The following is a 25573-nucleotide window of genomic DNA, read 5'->3' as shown; positions in this document are numbered from 1 at the left end:
TGTTATTACTATGTGTTATTCCTATTCCTTCAATAAATTAGTAAAACAAAAGACTGTAGCTATAATTATTTTAAGTTTTTATGGTCATGGACCAAAGTTAAAACGTAATGGATGATGGCTTCCATATTTCCAATAGCAAGCGAATAGCCATAGTAAAATCAAACTTATTGCGGTAATGATATGATCCATATTTTCAATCATATGAGTTCAAAACCGAGCGTGTTTTGATAATAAGATAAAATTAACTACACGTTACGTAATTTTCATTTTGTCGCAAACTATCATTCACCTAATGATGTCCTCTGGCTTCATGATGTCAAGGTTTCTGACAAATGATAACCGACTTTATACCATTGCAACAAGGGTGATAGCTGTGGCCAGGGCAAAGCTAGCGGGGGACTACACACCAAACGGGCAAGGCCATTATAAGTGATAATCAGTCACTCTTGAAGACGTCTCACGTTGGTATAAGGAGCTATAGTTTTAGTTATGGCGGGGAGAGACTTATGAACACAAAGTGTTAAATAGTAGGTTATTTTATAGTGCTCGTTTAATTAAAAACAATAGTGAAAATGGTGTTTTCGCCGGTAACGCATGTTTTGTTCGATATGGACGGATTACTACTGAGTAAGTAGTGTTTTGTTTACTTCGTGTTCATATCATTACACTTAATTCTAGTGAAAACTAAAAATTGCATTGGGGTTGCCCTATTTCCACTTCATCGTGCTCAGGATCCTGAGGATCGCGGTACGATACGATAAGTAGGTAGGTACCTACCCAGAAATAATAGCCATATTATGATAAGATACCCTAATAACCAAACCAATCCTACACCTATCCTAGTATTATAGTTCAATATAGGTATTATAGGGACTTATAGTTAAATACATCTCATGCATGCAAACCTACCTATCATCAGTCCACTGCTGACGTCAGACCTCTACTTCTATCTTCAGATACAGAGGACCTCTACACAATCGGGTTCCAGAAGATAGCATCCCGCTTCGACAAGCACTTCACCTTCGACCTGAAGGCCAAGATCATGGGCCAGCAGGGCCGCGAGTTCGCTGACGTCATCATCAGGGAACTGAACTTGCCACTGACTGTCGAGGAGTTCCTGAACGAATTGCACGGCTATTTGGAAGAACTGTTCCCCGAGTCTAGTGTTTTACCTGGTAAGGTTTAGGTCTAGGTTTTAACTGGTACATGATTGGCAATCACTGACCCATCTCAGTAACGATTACTGCCACAGATGGCGCTACTGAGAAGGGTCAAGTTTCTTTGCAGTCTTCTGTTAAAACTGATACTATTTAATAAAGATGGCATGAGAGCTTCGATTGCGAGTTACTATTACTGATTTGAGGAGGAGGATAACGGTACATATCTTCTTCTATCGGTGATTATGAGTAAAGAGACTAGGTAGGTAAACAAGATAAAGAACGCTAGACTGGCTATAGGATACGTCCTTTATAGTACCTATTTAATTAAGATAGGTATTGTATTTAACCTTCCCATCCTATGCAAATAGGTAGGAGCATAGTAGGTATTACTTTACTTTTTAAATAATATAAGTATGTTGACATTGCCAAAGAAATATACTTAACTATTTGATTTAATTATACTGCTTCTAAAATACCAATAACCATATATTTTTTTCAGGCGTTAGCAAGCTACTGTACCACCTTCACAACAACAACATCCCAATTGGCCTAGCCACGAGTAGCAGCAGAGACACTTATGAACTGAAAGTGGTGAAACATCAGGAGTTGTTCTCCCTCTTTAAATATAAGACTTGGGGATCGTCAGACCCTGAAGTGAAGAGGGGGAAGCCACATCCAGACATTTTCTTCGTGGCTGCTGACAAATTTCCTGACAAACCTAAACCGGAGCAGGTGAGAAAAATCATAATGCGTTATCATTATTATCGTCAGCCGACAATCTTCAATTATAGCTGGTCGAAGGTTCCGGGTTCGAATCGCAGCTGAGTATGTAGGTACTTCAGAAAAAATGTTGAAGTCAGCCCTGTTACAAAGCGACCCTGTATTGTCATGAGGCTAGCAGTAATGTAACACGCCGGATTATACGATCCGGCTGCGACATATTATTATTTTATAGACCATCATCATCATCATCAGCCTTCTATCGCCCACTGTTGGGTGTAGGCTTCCTTATTTGTTCGCCAATTCTTCCGGTCCTGTGCCGCTTTGGTCCACTGCTTCCCCGCAACCCTGTAGACGTCGTCGGACCATATAGCAGGTGGTCTGCCATCAGCTCTTCGTCCGTCTCTAGACCACCATAGACGCCATTAAATACGTCACCTACTTTTTCGTATATTTTTGTATACTCCTTTCACGGTTTGCCATGATAATGCCACTGTGTGTGTGTGTGTGTGTGTGGTGTGTCCCGTGCGTATGTAGTAGTACGACTCAATACCTAAAATTGAAGAGAGTATTTTTGAAAATTTCTTAAAATAATTATTTTACTAATTACCTGTTACTTCTATAACTTCCCCAGTGCCTGGTCTTCGAAGACTCGGTAAACGGCGTGGTAGCGGCGCGCGCGGCCGGCATGCAGGCCGTCATGGTGCCCGACCCACGCCTGGACCGCGGCCTCACATCGGAGGCTACGCTTGTGCTGAATTCTGTCGACGAGTTTCGACCGGAGGACTTCGGGTTGCCACCTTATCCCGCGTAGCGAATAGATAGATAGATAAATAAATAGAGTACTATTTATTGACCAAGCACGGAAAAATAATTAAATTACATTACAACTTAATTAACGTACAAAAGGCGGTCTTATCACTTATAGCGATCTCTTCTAGACAGCCTTTGGATGGATGGACTGAAAGAGATAGAAATAGGTAGGGTACAGATACAATGTGCTAACTAAAAGGAATGTAGGTACAGTTGGGAAGTTAGGTAGTCAAATAGTCCTGCTGATCACTAGCAGTGCTAACGATAATTTGTTTCAATCTTCAGCGTCACTCAGAAACGATTTTTTATCTACGCCGCAACCTCCTATTACTTAGAATGAAAATTGAGATGAAATAAGATTTACTTACTGAAAAAAGTTCTTATGAAATAAAAAGGCATTCATAAATTAGGTTCTTACGTTGTACTTATAAGATCTAGAAATTCTAGAATCATTATATTTGGTTAAGCCTTAGATTTATCGTTTATCTAAGGGGTAAGCAATTGATATCAATAAAAAGTTATTATACTTTTTATGTATTTTATTTGCACAGTTTACATAATTAATGAACATTTACTTAAGTATAACACGTATTCTGACTAGAGTGGTTTAATTTGAGTTTAAATAAAATTGATTTAAGTATCTTATTTTCACGCACTTATAAATACAACTGAATTAATGCTATGTATAAAGATTTGTTCGCCATATATAACTTTATGTACTGGACAAGTTAGACAGTCAATATAATAAATAGGTATGTACAAAATATATAAAAAAAAAACATATTTGCTCAACAGTATTAACTTTATAGGTAAGCCAACAGTTTCTGTAAATATTCACAGAGAGATTACATCTCACAAGTTAATGATAAGATCTAGTATAAGTATAGGGAGATTACATCTCAATAAAATAAGTAATACAAATGTGTATAGATTATAGACAGGTATAACAATACAGGTGGCTCATTTTGTCTCCCTATCTCTTAGAGCTTTTTCCCACTTGTATTAGTGAACCTTTAAAAATAAATATGACCTGTATTAATGTGAGGTAATTGACATACACATTACACTTACCAAAGTAATAATCTATTCTTTTCTGATGCCTGCACAGACTGTTTAAAGAAGCAAGTTACTTATACAGATATAATTATTGGTATTTTCCGTTTTTTACATATTATTATATTTTTCTTAACAGCATTGAGATTAGAGGAACTTGCGGACCAAGTAGGACTTGTGTATTTGACTTGATTCGGATCTCCGGCAATATGTAGATTAACAAAATAATATAATAAGAGCTGCCTAAAGAAAATTAATTGATGACTAACATAGATTCGAAATCAGACAACATTTACAACACATTTCAACAACAACAACATCTGCTTTCCACATTTTGTGCTAGCTACAGAATCTCCACCAAATCTCTCACTCGTACGGAGGCAGGCCAAACAGCTCAGGCTGGAAGTCCTCGAGGGACTTCAGGACGAGGGTGGCTCCCTGCAGCAGCTCTGGCTCTATGCGGGGGTCTGGCACCACCACCACCTGCATGTTGGCAGCACAGGCCGCTATCATGCCGTTCACCGCGTCTTCAAACACTAGGCACTGGAATGAGAGGTTGGGTTTGATTATTGTATGGCTGTGTAGAAGTGTGGACTTTGGAATAGCATGTTAATAAGCCAAAATAAGACATTCTATTGATAAAATTGGGTTAGATTGTTGATGGTAGTCCACTGCTGGTGGATCTGGGTTAATGTTGCTGTTGCATTTGTTTTCCATACCAAGTTTACCATTGCGCATGGTGTGTGGTGTAGCTATTCTTGTATTAACTTGTCAGCTGATGATGATGGGACATGAGTATGATGAAGTAAAAGGTATGTTAGGATATTGTCAATAGCCTGATGCCAAAGATTAAACTTACATCTTCAGGCCTAGGTTTGTCCGGGAACCTTGAGGCGCAAACTAAGAATATGGATGGGTCGGGCTTGCCCCTCGTCACGTCGGGGTCGGACGAGCCCATGGTCTTGTGGTGGAAGAGGGCGAGGAACTCCTTGTGGTTCTGCATCTTCATCTCCACACTCTCTTGGCTGGAGCTGGTGGCGAGGGCTATTGGCACTCCGCTCTTGTGTAAATGCTCCACCAGTTTCTTGGCACCTATAATTTGGATGAAAATTGTAGATTAATGTAAGTATAAATATAGTAACATCTTAAAGATTCATGAAAATAATGTAGATATTGGTTTAGATTGACTATATTATCTTGTATAGCTAATGAATGATTTATACAGATAGGAATACTACCAATTATTATTTTAGTGGTAAAAACACTTGTTTAGGAAGATAAATACTTAATTACCTGGCATAAGGTCCACTTGAGGAAACAAGACCTCATATTGCTTGTAGCATTCCTTCATGAATTCATCTTTATCTATTGGTAGAGACAGACATTTCACAATTTTTTCAGCGCACTCATGACCTTGAAAGCCGAGGATAGATTTCTTCAGTTCCCATGTGAAATTCTTATCATATTTTGCACAAACGTTGCTGAAAGCTGCAGTATACAGTGTCTCAGAATCTGAAGCATGAAGAAAAATATCGGCATGTGAGAGAGTTAATTTACAAACCTTTGCAGCATAATAAACTGTTGTGTGATCAACATTGCAGACAACTGACCTACGAGCAATCCATCCAAGTCAAAAAGAACATGAGTAACTTTTGAGTAAGTCATAATTTTACAGTTTCAATACAAAATGTTATGACTATAACAGTTGGGGCCGGCAACAGAAAATTTTACAGGTGTTTGAAACGATTTGTTTGATTTGACTTGTGAAAATATTTAAAAAGTTTTTTGTCTGTTGTCTGTGCGAATTAGATCATCTGTGATCTATGATAGAACCATAGAACTGAAAACAAACGTCAAATTAAAAATCTACCGGAAACTAAACTAAACTGAAAAGGAAACGGAAGTGAATGATAGTTCACTGATGATAATTATGGTATGACTACACTAAACCAAAACTACTTGAATCCCGTTATTATTCTGAGATAAAAAGGCGCGGGTTTTTATATTGTACGTTGAAACTTACGCTAATAAGTAATTGGCTATCTGCATGTGGCGTAGAATGATTATTTTTAGGCATTACCTTCTCATACATCCACTACTGGTCACCATACATTGATCACAGTAGTTATTTCTAACCCAACATGTAGTTAGCAGTTGAAGTTAGCAGGATAAAGGATAACTCTGGTCCATCAGATTAATATCTGTTGCATTGCACTTGCTTTCAATCTATCTACTTATAAAGATTTTACCTCTATCTTTCACATTGGCTCACTTTTTCTACCAGACAACCGGATGGAACGACACAAAGTGATGGAATATTTTTTTATTTTTTATAATTAAACTTTGTATCTATCTACCTACGTTAACTTTTATTTTATATAATACTACCCAGTGGATAGTACCCTCTAACTAAATATTAAGTAGGAACTTACCTAAGTAGTAGATAGTATTTTGCGCTTATGTCCTTAACGAGAATATCTAATATTTTAGTTAAACAGAATTGATAAAATAATTGTCTAGTTTCTGATTGCAATTATTTATTAACCAATAAATTTTAGACACACAAACCTTGAATCAGATACTCACCCAATTCGCCCTTATCAGTTCTAAACGGGTCACCAGCGGACCTAAATACAGAAGAAAGTCGGACAATCATAATATTTTCTGTCACAAGTTGGCTTCATAGGCTACTTAGCTTACTTCGAGGAATGAAAAATTATAAGTTATTAATTCGTGGATGTAGAGCGTGAAGTCAAGCGGGCAGCAAGGCAAAAAGTAAGCTATATAGGGGCGATACATGTGTCCGGGCGAGCAGTAGTTGATAGCAAGTGGCGCGAGCATCGCCGCCGCCGCGCGCCGTCGTGACAGATAAAACCCGTGTGATGTTAGTAAACAAAAAGTGCTTAAATAAAAATTGGAGCGTCTGCCTGTCCTCAGTCTAGCGGCGCCCCGGACCCGGCAATCATGGCTTTTCCGGGAATCGTCTTTCTGTCCGACTATGTCGAGAGCTTATGGGTAAGTTTTAAGTTCGTCAGTTTAAAAGTTTCAGTTTCGGCGAGATAAAAGCTTTTGAGGATTTACTACTAATTAGATACCTACTTACTTACCGACAAAATTATTACTGTTTTTAAAGCTTTTTATGAGGAATTTCTGGATAAAATCATTTGGAAAGAAAAAAGTTGTAGACTACCCTCTACCTTAATTAACAATGAATTAAATTGGATACGATGGTACCAACTTAATTATACTTAGGGTAGGTACTAGTTATAATTCTGTGGCATAGATAAGTTATAAAATAAATTAAATAGTTATAAACTAATATTTACCTTAAAAGTTAACTTTTACTTTAATAAATTACCCACTATCATTCACCGTTTAAAGTTATTAACTTCAAACAAATAAATATGCGCATACCTACCTACAGATAAAGATGTTATTAGTCCGCAACTCTTTTTGCACTATTCGCAAGGTGAAGATAAAAAATAGCGTATAAATTAATATTTTATTGTTACTTACATAAATCCAATCGATCTACATTACGTGACAAGCAACATGAGGTACAGAATAAAAACCGGCGACATTTAACCATTGAAAAAAAAAAATTAGAAATAACTTAGCACACTTTAGTATTCACCTACGGTGGTGGTTCCATTCCGTAGCGCTCCTAAATGATGAATTATGATGAAAATGTCTAATTGAAGCACGAACAATTAAGTAAACTAAAGCATCCGAGCATGGCGGACCACGCTTGAATCGTTCACATAAAGTTCAGAACTTCCCGTCTGAGCCCTGACCTTCGGCTACGAGAACGTGGGGTGCACACTGCTGCAGACATCGTAAATATCACACGGGGTACCACGCTCAAGGTTGGACATACTAATGCGAATGTTTTAATTGTTATTTAAAATGTCATATGATGGGCTTAGTAACTGAGGTCAGTTACGCGTTTGCACAGTGGTGGCAGCTAAGCGAATAGTTATTACTCACTGAACTAGGACCATTAAATTAACTATCTATTTTATATAAGTATAATAATTCTATGACGACCGAATGGCGTAGTGGTTAGTGACCCTGACTACTGAGCCGATGGTCCCGGGTTCGATTCCCGGCTGGGGCAGATATTTGTTTAAACACAGATATTTGTTCTCAGGTCTTGGATGTGCCCGTAAAATGGCAATAGGCCCGCCCCCTATTACATTGGGACTAACATAACACTCTGGCGAAAAGTGGGTGCAGCAATGCACCTCTGCCTACCCCGCAAGGGAGTACAGTAGTACAAGGCGTGAGTGCGTGTGTGTGTTTAATTCTATCTTCCTTCATAGATGCATATTGCACAAGTCTCCTCGCAATCCGTAGTTCAAGCTACTGTAAGATTAAGCTACCTTTCATCCTTTCCCAATCACCTAAATGTGAGTGCTTATTGTGGTATGGCTCTGCGTTTATAGATTAGTTATTCTTCGCAAAGAGCTAATGATAAAAACTGACTAGTTAGCCCATTTCATTACCAACCAACAGACCATATACCTATAATATGGCGACTATTAGACATGATCTATTAACTTTAATTATGGCAAATTCTACAATGCCAATAAATATAAATAAGTAGCATAGCCCTCGAGGCCTGCAGCACATCCACAATAGATATTAACAGAGTGTGTAATTAGCAACCATAGTGCGTGTGGAAAAAAAACTGGTACCGTTGATGAATGATGATGTCTTTGCCGTAGCAACACGGGTATTATTCAATAACGTGAGTACACAAATGAGTCGATAGTTTCAGTGGATGTTTCTAAACGCAACACTTGATGTGGTGCCTGCGTGTAGTCGATCGCCTGACCGTATCGTTGAATATTTACTATTTGTTCACGCCATACAATTTATATTCTAAACGTTCGCTTACGCCGCTGATTCAAGGTTAATTTTTTGCACCATGAAGGCGGGAATAGTGCAAGCGAAGCGATCCATGTGAGCGGCGAATTTGGTCGCTTTACCTATTAAAGTTGCATCATGAAATTCATGAATCATGAGAAGTGAAGCCAGCATTGATAATAAGCTATGCGCTAATTATTATTTGTTATCGTTATATCTGAAATAAAATCTCCTTCACTTCAAATCCTGAACATAATAATAAAATTATAACATATCGTTCATTGGTTATGAATTCATGTTAAGCTGCGAGTATCTAACTAACGGAAAGATGTGTGTCGGGTAGTTATGCCTAGAAAGGGGTGCATGTTACTCATAATTTGTTACACGCACTTTTCGACTTATTTTGATCAAATACATAAAGACAGTGGTCACAGTAGACAGAAACCTCAGCATTTAAGTGGCAATTCTAAATACTTACCCTCCAATAAATATATCTACGTATAATGAGCTTTTAATGACATATTTCCACATATTCCAGCGTTGTCTTCTATTCCTCATATCCTTTAAGGTAATTACCAATTTAATTACTTTCAAACATTCGGCAAATCGGTAGTCTCGACTAATTAGCTGAATACTGTTAGATAAGGTTGTTACCTAGGGACGCGGCGGTGTTTACGCTGAGTTCTATGCATTTCACGTCATAGAACAACTTTACTCGGATGCATGCTTCACGTGGCCGAGGCGAGCTGTCAAATAGCTGTCCTCAGCGGTGTCGGGTTACACCGATGTAGTTTTCGCAACTAGTTCCGCACTCGATATAGGTCGGACGAATGCAGCGCGCTCTTGCGTGCGTCGAGACCGTATACAATGTAAGAACCTCCTACAAGCTCGTTTTATAATTACAGCGCGAGCAAAAAACAGTTTCATCATGCGTAAGGGCGGATGGTCTAGTACGAAATTGCTGAATAAATTCGCTATCGCGCCGGTAAGGTAGAGTAATCGGCGCTTTTTAAATACACTACTTGATTATTAATTCTGCGCAGTTGCGTTTTACATTACAGCCTATCGTGGTAATTTAAAGCTTTGCTATTTCTATCCGATTTACCAATCCATGAGTTCATCATTTCATTAATCACCAATTCAACGAGCCAAGCCCAACAGCATTTAAAAGCTCAACAATATTTCTGCAGCTTATAAGGGTACTTAACAATCAAATGAGAAGCTCTCTGTAGATAGATCTAAAATATGAGTTACCTAGGTAGGTATAGTATACTAATCAACAATAAATTGATGAATTTATGTTAGAAGTTTGATGCTGACGCATGAAGTAGGCCGGTAACCTACTTAAGTTTAATTAATTCAATAAAATATGATAATGGTTTTACGATCCGGGCCGCTATGGCTCCAGTATCCTTGAAACAGTGTTTTTTCGCCACTAATCGACGCTCGCCTCGCCTTGAACTTGTCGCGAGTACAATGCCAGTGGTTTATATAACTTATTGTTGATTGACTTGTGTGCTGTATGCTGTGTGTCATCTGTGCTGTTGATTTTTTTTGCGAAATTTCGCTTTATTTATTGACAGATTTCAACAGCCACACAAATTACCAACATTTAGTCAAAATGGACTCACTGTATATGCTTAGGTATTCATAAGGCTATTGGCACCTCTCATGCCTTTAGTAAATAATAAAACACTATAGCTGGTACATAATAAACACAAACGTGAGATCATGCTATTATCGTAAGGTAACAAAGGGATTTCTTTCTTCCACCGTTCCAGCCCCTAGGATGTAACTCTTAGTTTAAGTGTTACATAGGAGGGTATCGCTTTAACAGTAGCATTCAGTATTTTTAACTGTCTCGCTTTGCCCTTTGTCTGGCTTCCTTATTAAAGGGTCGGAGAGTGTACCGCGTGGTATAGTGACACATATCCATACATTGAGACGAGATCGAGCCGGGCTCTCCCCCCGTGCGCCCTCGGAAATGGACCCTAGGGAATAAAACACAGATTTTTAAAATTTTCAATACTTACTATACTTATAGTATATCCTATAGGTTTTGATTAATTACCCGTTGTTTTGATCTTCTTTGTTAGGTAAAAAAATACTTACGGAAATTCAATACGAAAGTAAGTGCCTACAGACAAATTAAAGTCTAATTAGGCTACTTAATGGATAGGTAAGCAGATAAGTTACCAACTGAGGAAAATAAACATTGCATTTAATTTTCACTTCTTTGTTTTTTTTTAATTAAGTAAGTAAATGGAACGAGAACGAGATCAGATTTCAAAAATAAAACAAATTCTTCTACACCATCAGTTTTCGTCGCTACGACTTGAAGAGCCACACACTAAGAGGCGTTTTTTTAATAAACTTTAAAATATATAAGCATCAGACCGTGAAGGCTACAAATGCACTTCAAGTGTTCCTAGTATAGGCCGCAACTTAGGATTAGGGAATTAGCTAATCTAGAACATCTGGTTGTAAAGCAATAGTGTCATATGCAGTTGTGATTAAAATTTATCATAGGCTTGGATAGCGAATATCTTGGACTCAAATTTATATTTTCAAAATGCCTTTTAGATGTCTTTAATAAGATAAGAATTAATTGGAAGGAAACAAATTATGAGGAAAAGTTAGATGGTCGACCTTTTCATGAGCTAAGCACTGATGAGCTACTGTAGATGTAGAGCTTTGATTAGGTACTATTAATTACCTACGGGTAAACAAATGCATTCCGCAAACAAACATTTAAATAGCAAATTAACCGGAGATTAAAAAAGCAAACAAAGAAAATATCTATTTCAATCAAAATATCTGCATCAGACAGTGTAAACTAGACTGGTTTGATTTCTTCCTGCGTGTGGGCACTAGTTATTATTCTGTGGTGTGGGTCCAGCTAGGAGGTCCTGTGGGTCTCCCACCGGGCGGCCTTCGACCACGACCAGCCCCGACCTTGGCAGGTCGCCGTCTCTGCACACAGATATCAAACTCCATTATAAATAGGGAGGACCGACTATACTGTAGGTTCTATGTTCTATAGCGCCCCTGTCTGGCTGGGGCGTTTTAATGCCCGGCTTTTTGGGGTATTCGCTTTATCTTCCTTTCATCTTTATAGATGTTTTGTTTGAATTGGTTTAGGTTTTTGTTTAGGTATTTTTTTGATTTTACGTCGACGGTGGGACGGTCGGTTGTTGTTTATACGACGGCTTCATTAACACAACAAGTTGCCATTGTGTTAATTACTGCGTCCATGCTAATCTTAACTTTGTATCTGAGCCAAGGTACACAACCGCTAATAGTTTAGCTTGTCTAACCTACTTAAGTTGACTACTAAACTGTGCCATATCTTAAAATGTCTGTTGCTTACCACTTTTTAAATAAACCTATGTGTGAATAATTTGAGCTTTGTCTCTTCAGCGCAGAACTGTGTGATGTATGAGAAAATTAATGTAGTATAAAATACTATTATTTACTGTACATCTTTATTATTAGTTTTATACAGGTCCATAAATAAAATCTAATAACTTACGCTACCAAATCATATAGAAGACACTATTATTTATTAAGACAGAGACTTTTCGCGCCAAAGAACTTAAGGAGAAAAACCTCTCTTTGCTGAACAATACTTTGAGTAGGTAGGTACTAACAAATGATTTATAGGAATGTATAAGTACCTTTTTTAAGATTAATCTATATATATTATTCAAGTAATGACTTTATAGTTTTGCCCATAATACCCCGGTAAAAGCCGGAAATAAACCTTGGCCATGGCAGCGCACAAGTTGAAATTGTTAATCTCACAAATAATACTTAAGTATAAATTATAAGTAATGTAATAAAAGTATCCAATTGAAGTAGTTTTTATAAAACCATAATTGTCTGGGTGTCCTTAATTTTGTATCACCGTGGTTATGATCGTTCCTGCAAGGTTCTCTCAGGATTACAGTTTGACTCAAGGTCGACAGTCGGTTCGCCGGCAGATATGCATATTTATCAACTAATTTGTTTAACAGTTTAGTGTTTAGTTTAAGTACTAGGAATTGCTGCTACCTACTTGGGTGGTGGACATTAGATAGAAGAACTAGGCTACCATACATCATTTGTCCCTAGGTACGTAACGTATTTGTTCATATTTTTCTGGAACATGTAAAAATATTAAGTTCATCATGATCACCATCATCACAAGTATCCACCAAGATACAAATAAAACATATCTGTTGTGCTACTCGTTGGTTACCTATATTATATCGCTGAGGTTAGAGAATTGCATGGGCACTAGGGCATGCAATACCGGAACAATTTTCAATACCGGTATTGAGTTCCGGTATTACAACTCAATACCGGGATCCCGGTATTAATACCGGTATTAGACTTCCTTGTAATAAATGGCATATACTGTGTTTAAAGGTCGTATACATCAAAATAAAACAAGAAAATGCAATCATATTCTGTATTTTGTTGTAGATTTTTACGAGAAATCAGTTTTAGAGTTTAAATTTTAGAATAAACTATTTTTTTACATCCGGTGCCGGTTTACGCATGGTCAACAGTAGATTTCTAGCAGCCGAAAACTGCATTAAACGGTTGGGAACAAGTGCGCTTTCACAGTATATACACACACAAGGCTAACTAAATCTTAATCGCTTTATTTATAGCCTAAAAAAGTCCGATTCCGGTATTACTTCAATACCGGTATTAACTTTCAATACCGGTATTGAAAAAAGCGGGAATTTTGTACGGGATCCCGGTATTACGAATACCGGTATTGCGGTATTGCATGCCCTAATGGGCACCCTTAAAAGGCGATGCAAATTTCATGCGATAAAGTTATTAGTTACTAGCTGTTCCCGCGAGCTCCGCTTCGCCTTCAAAAGTTTTCCCGTGGGAATTTCGGGATAACAAGTAGCCTATGTTCTTTCTCAGGGTCTAGACCATATGTATACCAAATTTAATTAAAATCTGTTTAGTAGTTTTGGCGTGAAAGAGTAACAGACAGACAGGCAGACACAGTTAGTGTTGCATTTTATAATATTAGTTAGGATTGCAGCAATACAGAGGTATGTAGTTCTAATATTACGCAATACATAAAAGTATCTACTTGCCAAAATTAAAACTAGTTAAGAAGAAGTATTTGTTCAATTAATAACATAGATACTTATAATACCGTATTATTATAATGTTAACCATTCTCTGTCGATCCATTTTATGCGTTAAGTGTTTGTTTTTCGAGTAAGTTATCTCCTGATTAACTCTTTATGTGTCTAGGTCATCGCAGCTACGGGTGATTTTATTGTATTTCGTTAATTTATTTATTGTTTATTTGTTTGTTTTTTACATTATGCGCCGTTATGCAAGGACGAGTATAATTATTACTGCGCATTTTACTCAGGTTGATAGTGCAAAACACAATATTCAATATGCAAAACACACACACACACACACTCACGCCTTGTACTAATGTACTCCCTTGCGGGGTAGGCAGAGGTGCATTGCTGCACCCACTTTTCGCCAGTGTTATGTTTAGTCCCAATGTAATAGGGGGCGAGCCTATTGCCATTTTACGGGCACATCCAAGACCCGAGAACAAATATCTGTGTTTAAACAAATATCTGCCCCAGCCGGGAATCGAACCCGGGACCTTCGGCTCAGTAGTCAGGGTCACTAACCACTACGCCATTCGGTCGTCAATATGCAAAACGTGTCTTAAAATAAGTTTGAGGCACCACCTACTGAAAACAAAATCAGGAGCTTATTGTAAACTTTTAGTTACTTAATTGCCACACATACAACAACTTGATATAAGATTTAAGAAAGCAATATACCTACCTAATACAGGATGAAAGAAAAGGTAGGCTTTTAAGAGCGTCAAAAAGTCAACCTACTTTTTGAAAAATAACAAAGATTAGAACAACTACTTACCTGCTTTACGTGAAGGGTCTTCTAAAGTATAAACGTCCTTTCTCTGCTACAATATTCTCGTAGCGCTTCTTAGAATTCACATTGTCGCTACGTAGTGCTACGCATAGTTTCATCTAGGATTAATTGCCGACTATACACATATTATACCTACAACTAGTACATATGTATTTATCTAAAAAGAAGGCGTATTTTCATTCTTGTTTGAAATTTATATGTATATATAGGTAGCTCTGCCAAGTTCTGAGTGTTTATTTATATTATTCCTTGATTAAAAATTTAATGCATGTGTGTAGTTATTTAATTTATCAAATACAGCCTGCTCTATAAATTGAGATGTATCCTTTTTTTGGTATAATATTTTATGTTAGTGAATAGGGGTACATATTATAGTAAAATTGTGTAAGTATATATGTACGTGTAGTATATACCTACCTTTAAATAGGTACTTATTCTATCATTATAAGCTCCGTAAATATGGCAATAAGTAGTTCCAGCTGTTCAAGTTCATTAACATTCAAAACTGCGTATATCTACAATGGCCGTATATTGGCAGTAATGTAACAAATCATAATTTCAACATTGTGCGACCGCTAACGGTACCGACAACAAAAACAACCACAACATTTTATTTTTATTTAATTCTGTTCTCGGAAACGTGTGTCCATAGCATTTATAATATTGAACTGAACTGAATTTTCTAGTTTGGAAGAAAAAGATATACTGCAGATAAATCAATAAATAATTATAGTATTAGTAAATGGCCTTATAACCGGAAAGCGCAGGACTAGGGCCAACTTGAGCTTTTGCAAGTATAAAATATAGTAAGAGCCTGTTTCACAATATTTGGATAATGGTTACCTGTGGCATAAAATACATGCTGTCGCTCTGTGTAATTATGTTTTAGACAATGCTTTTATCACACCGGTAGCCATTATGCAGTCACATTATGGAATAACAGGACAACCGAATGGCGTAGTGGTTAGTGACCCTGAATACTGAGCCGAAGGTCCCGGCTTCGATTCCCGGCTGGGGCAGATATTTGTTTAAACACAGATATTTGTTCTCGGGTCTTGGATGTGCCCGTAAAATGGCAATAGGCCCACCCCCTATTACATTGGGACTAACATAACACTGGCGAAAAGTGGGTGCAGCAATGCACCTCTGCCTACCCCGCAAGGGAGTACATTAGTACAAGGTGTGAGTGTTTGTTTGTTTTATTATGAGACAGGCCCTAAGCAAAACAATCTATTTCTGCAGTCGGTCCCCAATTGATACGGAGATCAATGCTAAGTTGCAGCGACACTGAGTTAGGGCTCGCTTCCGCGTGAATCGAGGCCAGTTCAAGGGTTCATCACTAACTTCCATTGATTGCAATTGTGCGCTGTGTTGCCAGCCTAATGTTTGCTGTTGTTGCCAGTGTTTGGGCATAAAATTTATATTGTTTGGAAGGTTTAGGTCATTAAATAATTTGGCATTGTTATTATTAATTAACCCATTCAGGATTCAGTTAATTAAAAGGCTTTCCCGGGGGGAATTTTGGGATAAAAAGTATCCTAAGTCAGGGTGTCGGCACTCAGCTTACTGCATACCAAATTTCATAGAAATTCAATCGGTACGTTTTACATGAAAGAGTCAAAAACATCGATCCATCCATACTTACAAAGTTTCGAGTTTATGATCATATATTAGATTAGTAGTATCAAAGATACAACGTAGGCAGGTATATGTATAATAATAATATATAGTCGGGGGTTAAAAACGCAGTTCGGTAACCCAGCCCCGTGCGTGCGCGCATCGCATCGTCACAACATGCATTAGAAACTATTAGCCGGCACACACTACATGCTAGTTAAGACCTTACCAAGTGCTATTACGATACGTTATTGTACTGCACTTGGTTTCCTATTTACAGAAGTTCAGCAAATTGCATTGTTACATTAGAGACTGTTATGTGGATTATCTAACAACTTGTGTTGCAATAAGTGTATGATCTTCAGTGTAAATTAATCTATGGTTAGCTTTTCGACTGGCGTTACTGAAACTGAAGATGTATTTAGACTATTTCTTTCATGAGATTAAAGTCTAGTTATTATACTTATGACACAGTAGGTAGGGTATCTAGCTTGCAAAATTACTGGTTTAAGAGTTTCTGAGAGTTCGCCAATATTATAGGTATATAGCGCTTGGTTTGGGCTTTACAGTTGTTTGTTTTAACGAACAACGAAATGTACAAGTTATTGAGACGAAATGGTGAAGCACTATGTCACCTATTAGTCCTATTACCCATCCTAGACGTTAAAATAATTGTGGTCTCAATATTACCCATGCATGTGTATACATGTAGGTATGTATAAGTAGGTTACAAACATACCTACGCCAAAATACCAAATGCCGTCACCTATTTTTTTATAAAGTACGTTAACGATTGATGCTAAAATGCCCTATCAAACTTACGATATTGCTGACCGAATGCTGTGATCGTATTTCACTGAATATGTTCGAGGAAATTGCATGATTGCGTGCAATCTACGAGTACGTAGTCTAGCTCTATATAAACACTATCATTCAAAAACATTCTGCTCCAGTTCTGTCAGAAAATTAGGTTTCATTATACTTACCTAGGTACCTACTTTTAGTACCTAGATACTGTACTTAGATATACACTAAGAATACTTAGATCGATGTTAATTACGTAAAAGTATTTTTTGGCCGTTTGGCTTTAGAAAATTAATTGAATAGGTATAAATCCCTATTGTCGTCTTAGGAAAAGGTACTTTTTGGTTTTCCATTACCGAATTAAAACTGGAGATTTGCGAGCATGGCAACCAGGCAACGATCAAGGAAAATAAGTAAAAAACAAGTTTAAAGTTCACTTCAATTAGACGATGTAAGTATCTAAATAGAAACTCGAGATTACTTTTTATAATGAGTTTTTTCACCTACCAAATAATTATCTTTATTATTTGTCTAAATAACTGTTTTGTTATTCAATTACGCTTTTACTTGTTAAAAATAAAATAATTAGTTAAGGTTTTTGACCTGTGGGTTGTTGTAGTTGAGTGTAAGAGGCTATTCAGATAAAATGGTTATAAAGATATTGGTGTCAAAAGATTTGGTAGTTATTCGATAACCTTCATTTAAAAATACGCTTTCCAAAGAATGTTGTAAGCTGATAGAGGGACACAGTTTTATAGTGAGTGTCCAGACATGATGTCACTGACTGATGCAGGACTTATGATGATGATGAATAGATTTTATTTTCGATCATGTACGTTTTTAGTTCAATATTTAAATACGACGACGACGCACGTAGGTCCTAGACATACCTGCTAAAAGTCAATGATTTTTTATCGGGTAAGATAGGTGCACTGCTATCGTGCAGAGACAAATGCACCCGACTGATCCTTTAAATCCACACAAACATTTAAGTACTTTTAATATACTAAGATTGTGAATTAATTTGTTTGTTTGTGCGTCACCATAAATCTACAGGCAACTTTTCATCACGCATTTTAACTGGCTAGTTAATCGTCTAAATAATATGAATATAATTATGTTGATGTAATTAATATATTTAAGTAGGTTATGATTAAATCTGTTTTAGTAAATATTGTGAGGTAGTAGCAGTAGGAATCCTTGTATTAGATAATAATAAAATAAGATTCAGCTTAATGCCATCGGCAAAGGCCCCGACAAAATAAAAGACTCTTTGTATTTTTAATAAATATAAAGATTAATTTTAAATTGGCTATAAATTAAGTAAATGTTATGATAAATATTTATTATAATTTCTAGTACAATGAACATATCTGTATACTGACCTAATCACCTTAGGACAGCAGCAAAGAAAACCAATTTAAAAAACTCTTCGCTTTTTAATGTCTGGAGATAACAGATTATTTTATAATAAAGAACTCTAACAAACAAAACCATTAATTTCAAAAGTTGGGCTCGTTTAAAGGAGATATAGATTAAAGATTTATGGTCCCAAAAGAACAAAAACTGTTAGAGTTTACGGAACACGATATTGTGTGCAAGCATCCAAATAAATGTAATATATGCAACTAATTAATTAGCAGTAAATATTGCTATTTAAACATATTATGTCTTTATACGTTCTTACCTACATTATAAATATAAATTAGTGTTAGTACCTGCCTATATAAGGACGTCTATGGGATCGTTTTACACGTTTTTAACAAACACAAAAAGCCACTGAAAACTCTTAGTCTAAAACGGGGTTTACACTAGTAATAAAAACTTCAGAAGTCGACTTCTGTTCAAGTTAACTTTTAACAGTGCTTGCTGAAGTATGCCTATTTACGCCTTTGCAAAAGTTGACGTCTGCAACAATGATTTCAAAAGGAAGGATACGCCCGTCAGAACCCCAACTAACACCGTAGCGTTAAAAAAACTCTCATATAACTTGTATAATGGTTCCATTCGAAAATTAAAGTGTTAAGACATAGCTGTATAAGGGTGTAGGAGAGTGCTCTAACTCACTTATAACCACGAAAGAGGCCCACGATTTTGAGAGTAAAGGCTTTAGAAAGTCTGTAAAACGGTGTCATTGAAGTGTTTAAGTTATAGAAAGCCTGTAGTACGGTGTCATTGAAGTGCTAAAGTTACTATAGAAGAGAGTTTAATCACTCTCAGCTAGAACTTTTACCGGTATAGTTGTAGTTGTAGAATGGTTATTTGACTCCCTAACTCTTATTTCTTTGGTAAAAAAGGGTTAAGTGAGTATGTTACCGTTTTTCGAATACACTTTTACCATACAAGTTGTATGTCTTTGAAAATAATAGTGTCAACAGCAATCATACGCGACAGTATTAGAGTGACAGTATTGATCATTACTAAATAACAGTAAATATAATATATTAACTTGACTTAACATGTTTTGTGAATTGAAAATAATATGCCATTGTAATTTTACTGTAATGTATACCATATTTCCCACCTCAAATTTAATGCGCTCCGAATTTATTAAGGATTTCAAATGAAACATAAGTAAATATAAAATAGACGACTCAACTTTGTATTTTTTTGTATCCATATGAAACTAATGGACATACAGCAAGTATGTCCATTAGTTTCATAAATCGATTGGCATGACTGGAATGAAAAAAATCACATAAATAAGTAAGTATTTTAAAGCAAAATATTGTTTATCCCAGCAATTTATAGGTTAGGTCGCCAATGCAAATGGCGAACTTACATTTAAGACATATAGACTCACCTAAGTCATCTATTACACTTTTTGAAATAGAACACCCTTAGCCAAGGGTATTATGCAGTCTTAGTCGATCCGCACAGTCTTGCTTAACACCGTTACTTTTACAGTCTACTTGCCTAACGCAATAAGCGTAAGTTAAGTTAACCTTAAAGATTAAAACTGCATTGTTGAGTTTTCCAACACTGTAAGAATCTTGTCTTACTGCACTCTTGACAAAATCTCTTTTATGACCAATTCCTGCAGCCTAAATTCAATATGACACCTAAAGATTTATATGAGTATTAAAGGAAACCACTTAACAACCATAAGTGTTAACAGGTGTCAGTGAGCACTCTTGTATAGCTTTAGGTTCTAGAAACAGTTTCAACCTATAACATCTTAATTATAATTGCTTTGACTAATACCATGTTAACACTTAAACCTGCTGTTAACACTAATTTCATTTGTTAACTCATCTTTATCGCTTTATGTTAGAACTGAGATAATTATAACACAGTTATACAGGTTAAAGTTATAAAAATAGCTTTAACTGAGGGTAAAATGTTTGTTGGTTAACGTTTTGTCAAAAGAAAATGGCACCCGCGCACTGGCCCTAATTTCATACAAATGATGACAGATTTATGAGGTTTTAGGGCCAACGCGATGGTGTCATTATCTAGAGCGGTTGGGCCAGTCCTTACGCTAGTAATATATAAGTCAATGGTCTGCAATTTTTATTGCCAGTGTAAACTCTACTTAAGAACATTCTTTGTGCTTTGATACAAATTCCCATAAGCTTTATCCAAAAATTCAATCTTGAAGTTCGGTAAGTACATTCAGACATATAAGGTAAGTATGTGACCCGAGTGATCGACTGATGAAATATTCAATAAAAATGGTCTTCCGGCCCAATATCGACCATAACGGCCCATCTCATTGAGATCATCAGCCAACTGCGCAGGAGTCTATTGAAGGTAGAATAAAAGTACTTATTATTAACTATAACGATTTTTACACCACCAAAGACACTTAGGCCTTGTTCCACAATGTCTGGTTAGTGGCTACCTGTGAGATAAAATACATGCTGTCACTGTCAAAAAAATAATAACAGAAAGTGACAGCATGCATTTTATCTCACAGGTAGCCACTAACCAGACATTGTGGAACAGGGGCTAACTTATGTAAAAATCGCAATCATACGACATATCACAATAACAATGACAGATTATCAATTTCCTATTATTTGTTTCCCTAACTATTGACACTGACATGAAGACCATACCTACTTTACTGGCCTCCTATCGCAAACTTGTTTTGACAACAATTTTCGAATTTAAATTATATTGAATTTGACACTAATTACTTCGTAGATGTTACTCCGCTTTGACTTCACGATAGGGCCCCTGACTCATATATCTTGGTAGACCCTATTAGGTACCAAATACTATGAAGTATGCCCTTTCGCAACATTTTTTTCTTCAATGACCCACTTATGTTGAATTAGGTCAATAGGGCTAGGGCGTTTCACAATAGTTTCGAGATATTTCTACCTTTTATATTTTAATTTAATATTAGGAGGATTTTAAACAGCAAACGATAAAAAGCTTCTAGACATTTGGATATAATATTCGATATAGCTAGGTAGGTTATGAATAATATAAGTACTTGATCTTGATGGTGGTTATATTGGCTATCCGAAATGAAGGGGTCATTACACATTAGGTAGGTAACTAGTAAACGGTATAAAACTTGAAAAAATAAGTTCTTTTGTGCAAAGCCCTTGTAAGACTCAAAATAAATCTCGTCAATGACGCTATTAAATCCTACTTAATCTTATAAAGGCAAAAGTTTGTCACATCAAAACGGCTGAACCGAGTTTTATGAAATTTACTATGGAGTTAGCTGCGATATCCTTGATTAACAAATAGGCTACTTTTTATTGCGGAATTCCCACGGGAAATTATTAAAACCTTAGGCGAGTAGCCTGATGAAATTTGCTAGTGTTTGGATGAGGAAGGCCGATGCCCGATGCCCGAGTGTTGTGGCGCTCCTTCGGAGAGGCCTATGTCCAGCAGTGGATGATTACCTATTGGCTGATGATAAGTGTTCACTTGTATAAAGATATTGTATCTATCTGAGCGTTTTTAGCTTATTGCATTTCAAAGCTACTTTTAAATGGATGGATCAATTTTGAATTAATTGCAGTGCCTAATTAGAGTGATATAAAATATAGTCGTCATGTAGCTATAAAAAGAGTAAGTAATTTAGATAAACGAGAAAAACACAAATATTATTCACCTTAAAAGTTACCATTGTAAGGATATGCAATTATAAGTTACTAGCTGTTCCCGCGCGCTTCGCTTCGCTTTTAAAAGTTTTCCCGTGGGAATTCCGGGATAAAAAGTATGATATAAAATATAGTCGTCATGTAGCAAGAGTAAGTAATTTAGATAAACGAGAAAAACACAAATATTATTCACCTTAAAAGTTACCATTGTAAGGATATGCAATTATAAGTTACTAGCTGTTCCCGCGCGCTTCGCTTCGCTTTTAAAAGTTTTCCCGTGGGAATTCCGGGATAAAAAGTAGCCTATGTTCTTTCCCAGGGCCTAGACCGTATGTATACCAAATTTCATTCAAATCCGTTCAGTAGTTTTGGCGTGAAAGAGTAACATACAGACAGACACAGTTACTTTCGCATTTATAATATTAGTTAGGATACCTATATACTGGTCGGTAAATAAGCCGTGAGTTTGATAAGATTCTCAAGTGCGCAGAATTTAATGAATGATCATACAAAACAATCATGAATGGAGATAGTAAGTACGTATTATGTATACTTAATGTGAAATCATGAAATGTAACGACAATACAGTTGGTGACCCTCAACTGAAATTGAACCTACTTTCAGATAAAAATGAGCACATTGTAAAAAAAACTACTATGTACTTTACAGTGGGCAAATATTTTTGATAACACTTATTTTATTTCATATTGACATTACTTACCTTTTTGGTTTTTATATGCCCTTAAGGGCTTAAGCTGATGCTCACCGTGAAATCCTGGCCAATCAGAACGCTGAATAATCTTTTTACTTTCCCAGTTGTGAAACCGCCGATAGTGAGGTACTTACTGCCAGTTTCTATAACTCTATCAATCCATAACTGGTGTTACTTTCATAAGATTTTGACAGATTGTAACTTTTCATTATGTCAAAATCGTATGAAATTAACTACCAGTTATAGATAGATAGAGTTATGGAAACTGGCAGTTAATTGGTAATTTCGCAGTTATTTTAAACTATTGACGTGATACCGTGGAAAAGTGCCTACTGTGTGTGTAGAGCCTCGTTAAAATACTTCTTATTCGGTAGTTTCGTTAGGTACTTAATCCTTGCGAAAAAAAAATATACTCAACCTGTAGGTTTAAACTGCTTAGTTATTTAAATAAAAACATTGTTATTAGATTGTGGAAGTGAATTCGCAATATCTTGTTTGGTCACCGCGGCAGCCGTGTCAACGACCGATACAACAAATAATAAAAATACTTTTTAACATTTCATTCTTGAACTCAGACATTGAATTTTGGCAGTGGAGAAATAAAAATAAGACGTATAGTGCCACAAACTTATCTGTTCCGGTGACAGCTCAAATAAATCTCTAATATTTCTTAATTCTATAAGATTTTAAGTTTGCTCGTATTGTTATTTCGCTCTTGCGGTGTTAATAAACCCATCTAATGTTTTAAAATATACAATTCATTAGTAAGTAATGAGATATGGATCAATTTAGTTCGCTGTCACCGGAACAGATAAGTTTGTGGCACTATACTTAAATACCGACTTTATGTACGGGTTGTATGACTAATTTATTTTGACACGTCGCGTTGGAATGTGATGGGAAGGTTTACTTCAATTTATATTTAGTATTTATTGTGTTATTGCATAACCTTGAAATCCACAAAATCTATCACCTTGATAACCAGAGCCTTTCCATCTTCAGAGCTCTGCTCAGCATCAACATCTGTAGCTAGTGTAAATCCTACTTAACCGCCTTCATCATCATTATCACGACCCACCACGACCCCACTGCTGGGGCACGGGTCTCCTACCAATGAAGGAAGGGTTTAGGCCTAGTCCACCACGCTGGCCTAGTGCGGGTTGGTGGACCCCAACACAAGCAAGCTTGTGCTGCTAACCGCCGTAACACCGTATATCATAGACTGTTTCCACTTCTAGAGCTCTCCGCGGCCGCTCCTGGACTGGTCGAGCGTGCCGACCCTAGTACTGGCAGTGACCCTCCTCTTCCTCATCGTCATGACCCTGCTCTCTCGGACGTCGGACAAGCACCGGCTGCCCGGCCCGCCCGCGCTGCCGTTCCTCGGCACCCGGTGGCTGTTCTGGAGCCGGTATAAGATGAACAAGCTGCACGAGGCTTATGAAGGTGAGGTGATTTGATGATTATTTTGAACTTGTGTTTACGGGACAAACTACCCTTAGGTTATTTATGTTGAGCCTTTGTTGAGCACTCTTGTCACGAGCCGTATTCAAACATCATTATAACAAGCATTGCTATAGCAACTTTTTGTAAATTTTGACTACTTGCAACTAGTGGTGACAGGCAGGGGTGGTCAACATAAATGACCTTAGGGTCATGTTTGCAGTGTAAAGAGTTTTTTAACGCAATGGAAGATTTAGACATCACCTAGCACTAGGAATAATAAAACGATTAAATAAAAATTCAAGTTAGGCCGCTTCTGTTACTTTACTAGTTTTATACAGAATAGCAAACCGGATAATAATTTGGGCGCTTTACGATGTGATTAGAGTGGTAAAGATATGGAATGCCCGCTTTATTGACTAGATATTCTTGGAATAGGTTTTTTTTTCATGCTAAACGAATATTATACACCTGACTTCGTAATTAAGTTGTCAGTTTATTGCTGCAGTTTATTTTGATGAATTAGATCTATGAAATATTAAGAATAGGCTCGTTAAATTAAATCTAGTATTATTTAGTAAGATTTAATTTAAACAGCTACGTCTGCTAAAATTAATTGCACGGCTAAAATGTATGTAAATGTAGTACACTAAAGTAGACATTGAGCCTCCCCGAGTTACATAATTATTATCACCTGTTATGATATACGTCCATTGCACCCTGGGCAGTCAGCAACTGTCAAATTTAACAAGCCAATCCTTTCACCGCGGTGACAAACCTAGTCTAGCTCATGTGTTTATCCCCGAAAAAACATGTAGATTTTTTTTAACCATTGAATAAAAGTTCATTATAATACCGATACCGATAGCATACAGGGCCCCCAAGAGAGCTAAAACATCACCGTCCTGTCACAACGAGGAATATTTGCACGCAGATATGTTCAGGCGCTACGGGCCGGTGTTCGCGGAGACGACGCCAGGCGGCGCTGCCATCGTGTCCATCGCCGAGCGGGCCGCACTCGAGGCCATCTTGAGGACCCCTGCGCGCCGCCCCTACCGCCCGCCCACGGAGATCGTGCAGGTCTACCGCAAGAGCCGGCCCGACAGATACGCGTCCACTGGGCTTGTTAATGAGTGAGTGTTGTTAGCTTTTTAGTCAGGCTTGAAGGATGATAATAATATGACATTGACTAAATGAGGAAGGTTGAGGGCAGAATATTGTGGTGCTTCTCGGGAGAGGCCTATGTCCAACAGTAGATGGTAATGGAAGTTGCAAATCTCACAAGGATATGAAGATCCACAGGGGATGCTTCAAAACACTTACCTAAGACTTAAATAAACTATGTAATAGCTACATGGATAGATTGTAGACAAACTGTGAGT

The 25573-nt window shown here is 37.0% G+C and overlaps 3 protein-coding genes across 3 annotated transcripts in view; 2 read left to right on the top strand and 1 right to left on the bottom strand.

Moving 5' to 3' along the window:
* The first annotated feature begins 331 nt into the window (after positions 1-331).
* On the top strand, positions 332-2704 carry LOC105393155 (pseudouridine-5'-phosphatase). Its single transcript, XM_011564888.3, has 4 exons — positions 332-627; positions 957-1175; positions 1660-1892; positions 2515-2704. Exons 1-4 carry the CDS (start codon positions 573-575, stop codon positions 2692-2694), a joined length of 687 nt encoding a protein of 228 aa, XP_011563190.3. The 5' UTR covers positions 332-572; the 3' UTR covers positions 2695-2704.
* Positions 2705-3217: 513 nt separating this feature from the next.
* LOC105393156 (pseudouridine-5'-phosphatase) lies at positions 3218-5550 on the bottom strand. Its single transcript, XM_011564889.3, has 4 exons — positions 5357-5550; positions 5040-5258; positions 4606-4838; positions 3218-4289 (listed from the first exon to the last, which is right to left on the bottom strand). Exons 1-4 carry the CDS (start codon positions 5409-5411, stop codon positions 4113-4115), a joined length of 684 nt encoding a protein of 227 aa, XP_011563191.1. The 5' UTR covers positions 5412-5550; the 3' UTR covers positions 3218-4112.
* Positions 5551-6340: 790 nt separating this feature from the next.
* LOC105393180 (ecdysone 20-monooxygenase) overlaps positions 6341-25573 on the top strand; it is a 31467-nt gene continuing 12234 nt past the window's right edge. Inside the window, exons 1-3 of the mRNA XM_038106734.2 lie at positions 6341-6761; positions 23990-24194; positions 25126-25324. Of these exons, the coding sequence (XP_037962662.1) occupies positions 6711-6761; positions 23990-24194; positions 25126-25324 (455 nt within the window). The 5' untranslated portion in view covers positions 6341-6710. The remainder of the gene's footprint in view (positions 6762-23989; positions 24195-25125; positions 25325-25573) is intronic.

This window comes from Plutella xylostella, chromosome 7 (assembly GCF_932276165.1).
Source record: "Plutella xylostella chromosome 7, ilPluXylo3.1, whole genome shotgun sequence".
NCBI classification, from domain to species: Eukaryota; Metazoa; Arthropoda; class Insecta; order Lepidoptera; family Plutellidae; genus Plutella; species Plutella xylostella.
This window is presented reverse-complemented; position numbering and strand designations above follow the sequence as displayed.

What these genes read in the sequence shown, in the direction of transcription:
- LOC105393155 (XM_011564888.3), top strand. Translation starts at nt 573, where the DNA reads ATGGTGTTTTCGCCGGTAACGCATGTTTTGTTCGATATGGACGGATTA. An exon ending in TATGGACGGATTACTACTGA is followed by an intron (nt 628 to 956) that starts GTAAGTAGTGTT and finishes TTCTATCTTCAG; the next exon opens with ATACAGAGGACCTCTACACA. An exon ending in ACAAACCTAAACCGGAGCAG is followed by an intron (nt 1,893 to 2,514) that starts GTGAGAAAAATC and finishes TAACTTCCCCAG; the next exon opens with TGCCTGGTCTTCGAAGACTC.
- LOC105393156 (XM_011564889.3), bottom strand. Translation starts at nt 5,411, where the DNA reads ATGACTTACTCAAAAGTTACTCATGTTCTTTTTGACTTGGATGGATTG. An exon ending in TCAAGTGGACCTTATGCCAG is followed by an intron (nt 4,839 to 5,039) that starts GTAATTAAGTAT and finishes TCCAAATTATAG; the next exon opens with GTGCCAAGAAACTGGTGGAG. An exon ending in ACAAACCTAGGCCTGAAGAT is followed by an intron (nt 4,290 to 4,605) that starts GTAAGTTTAATC and finishes CTCTCATTCCAG; the next exon opens with TGCCTAGTGTTTGAAGACGC.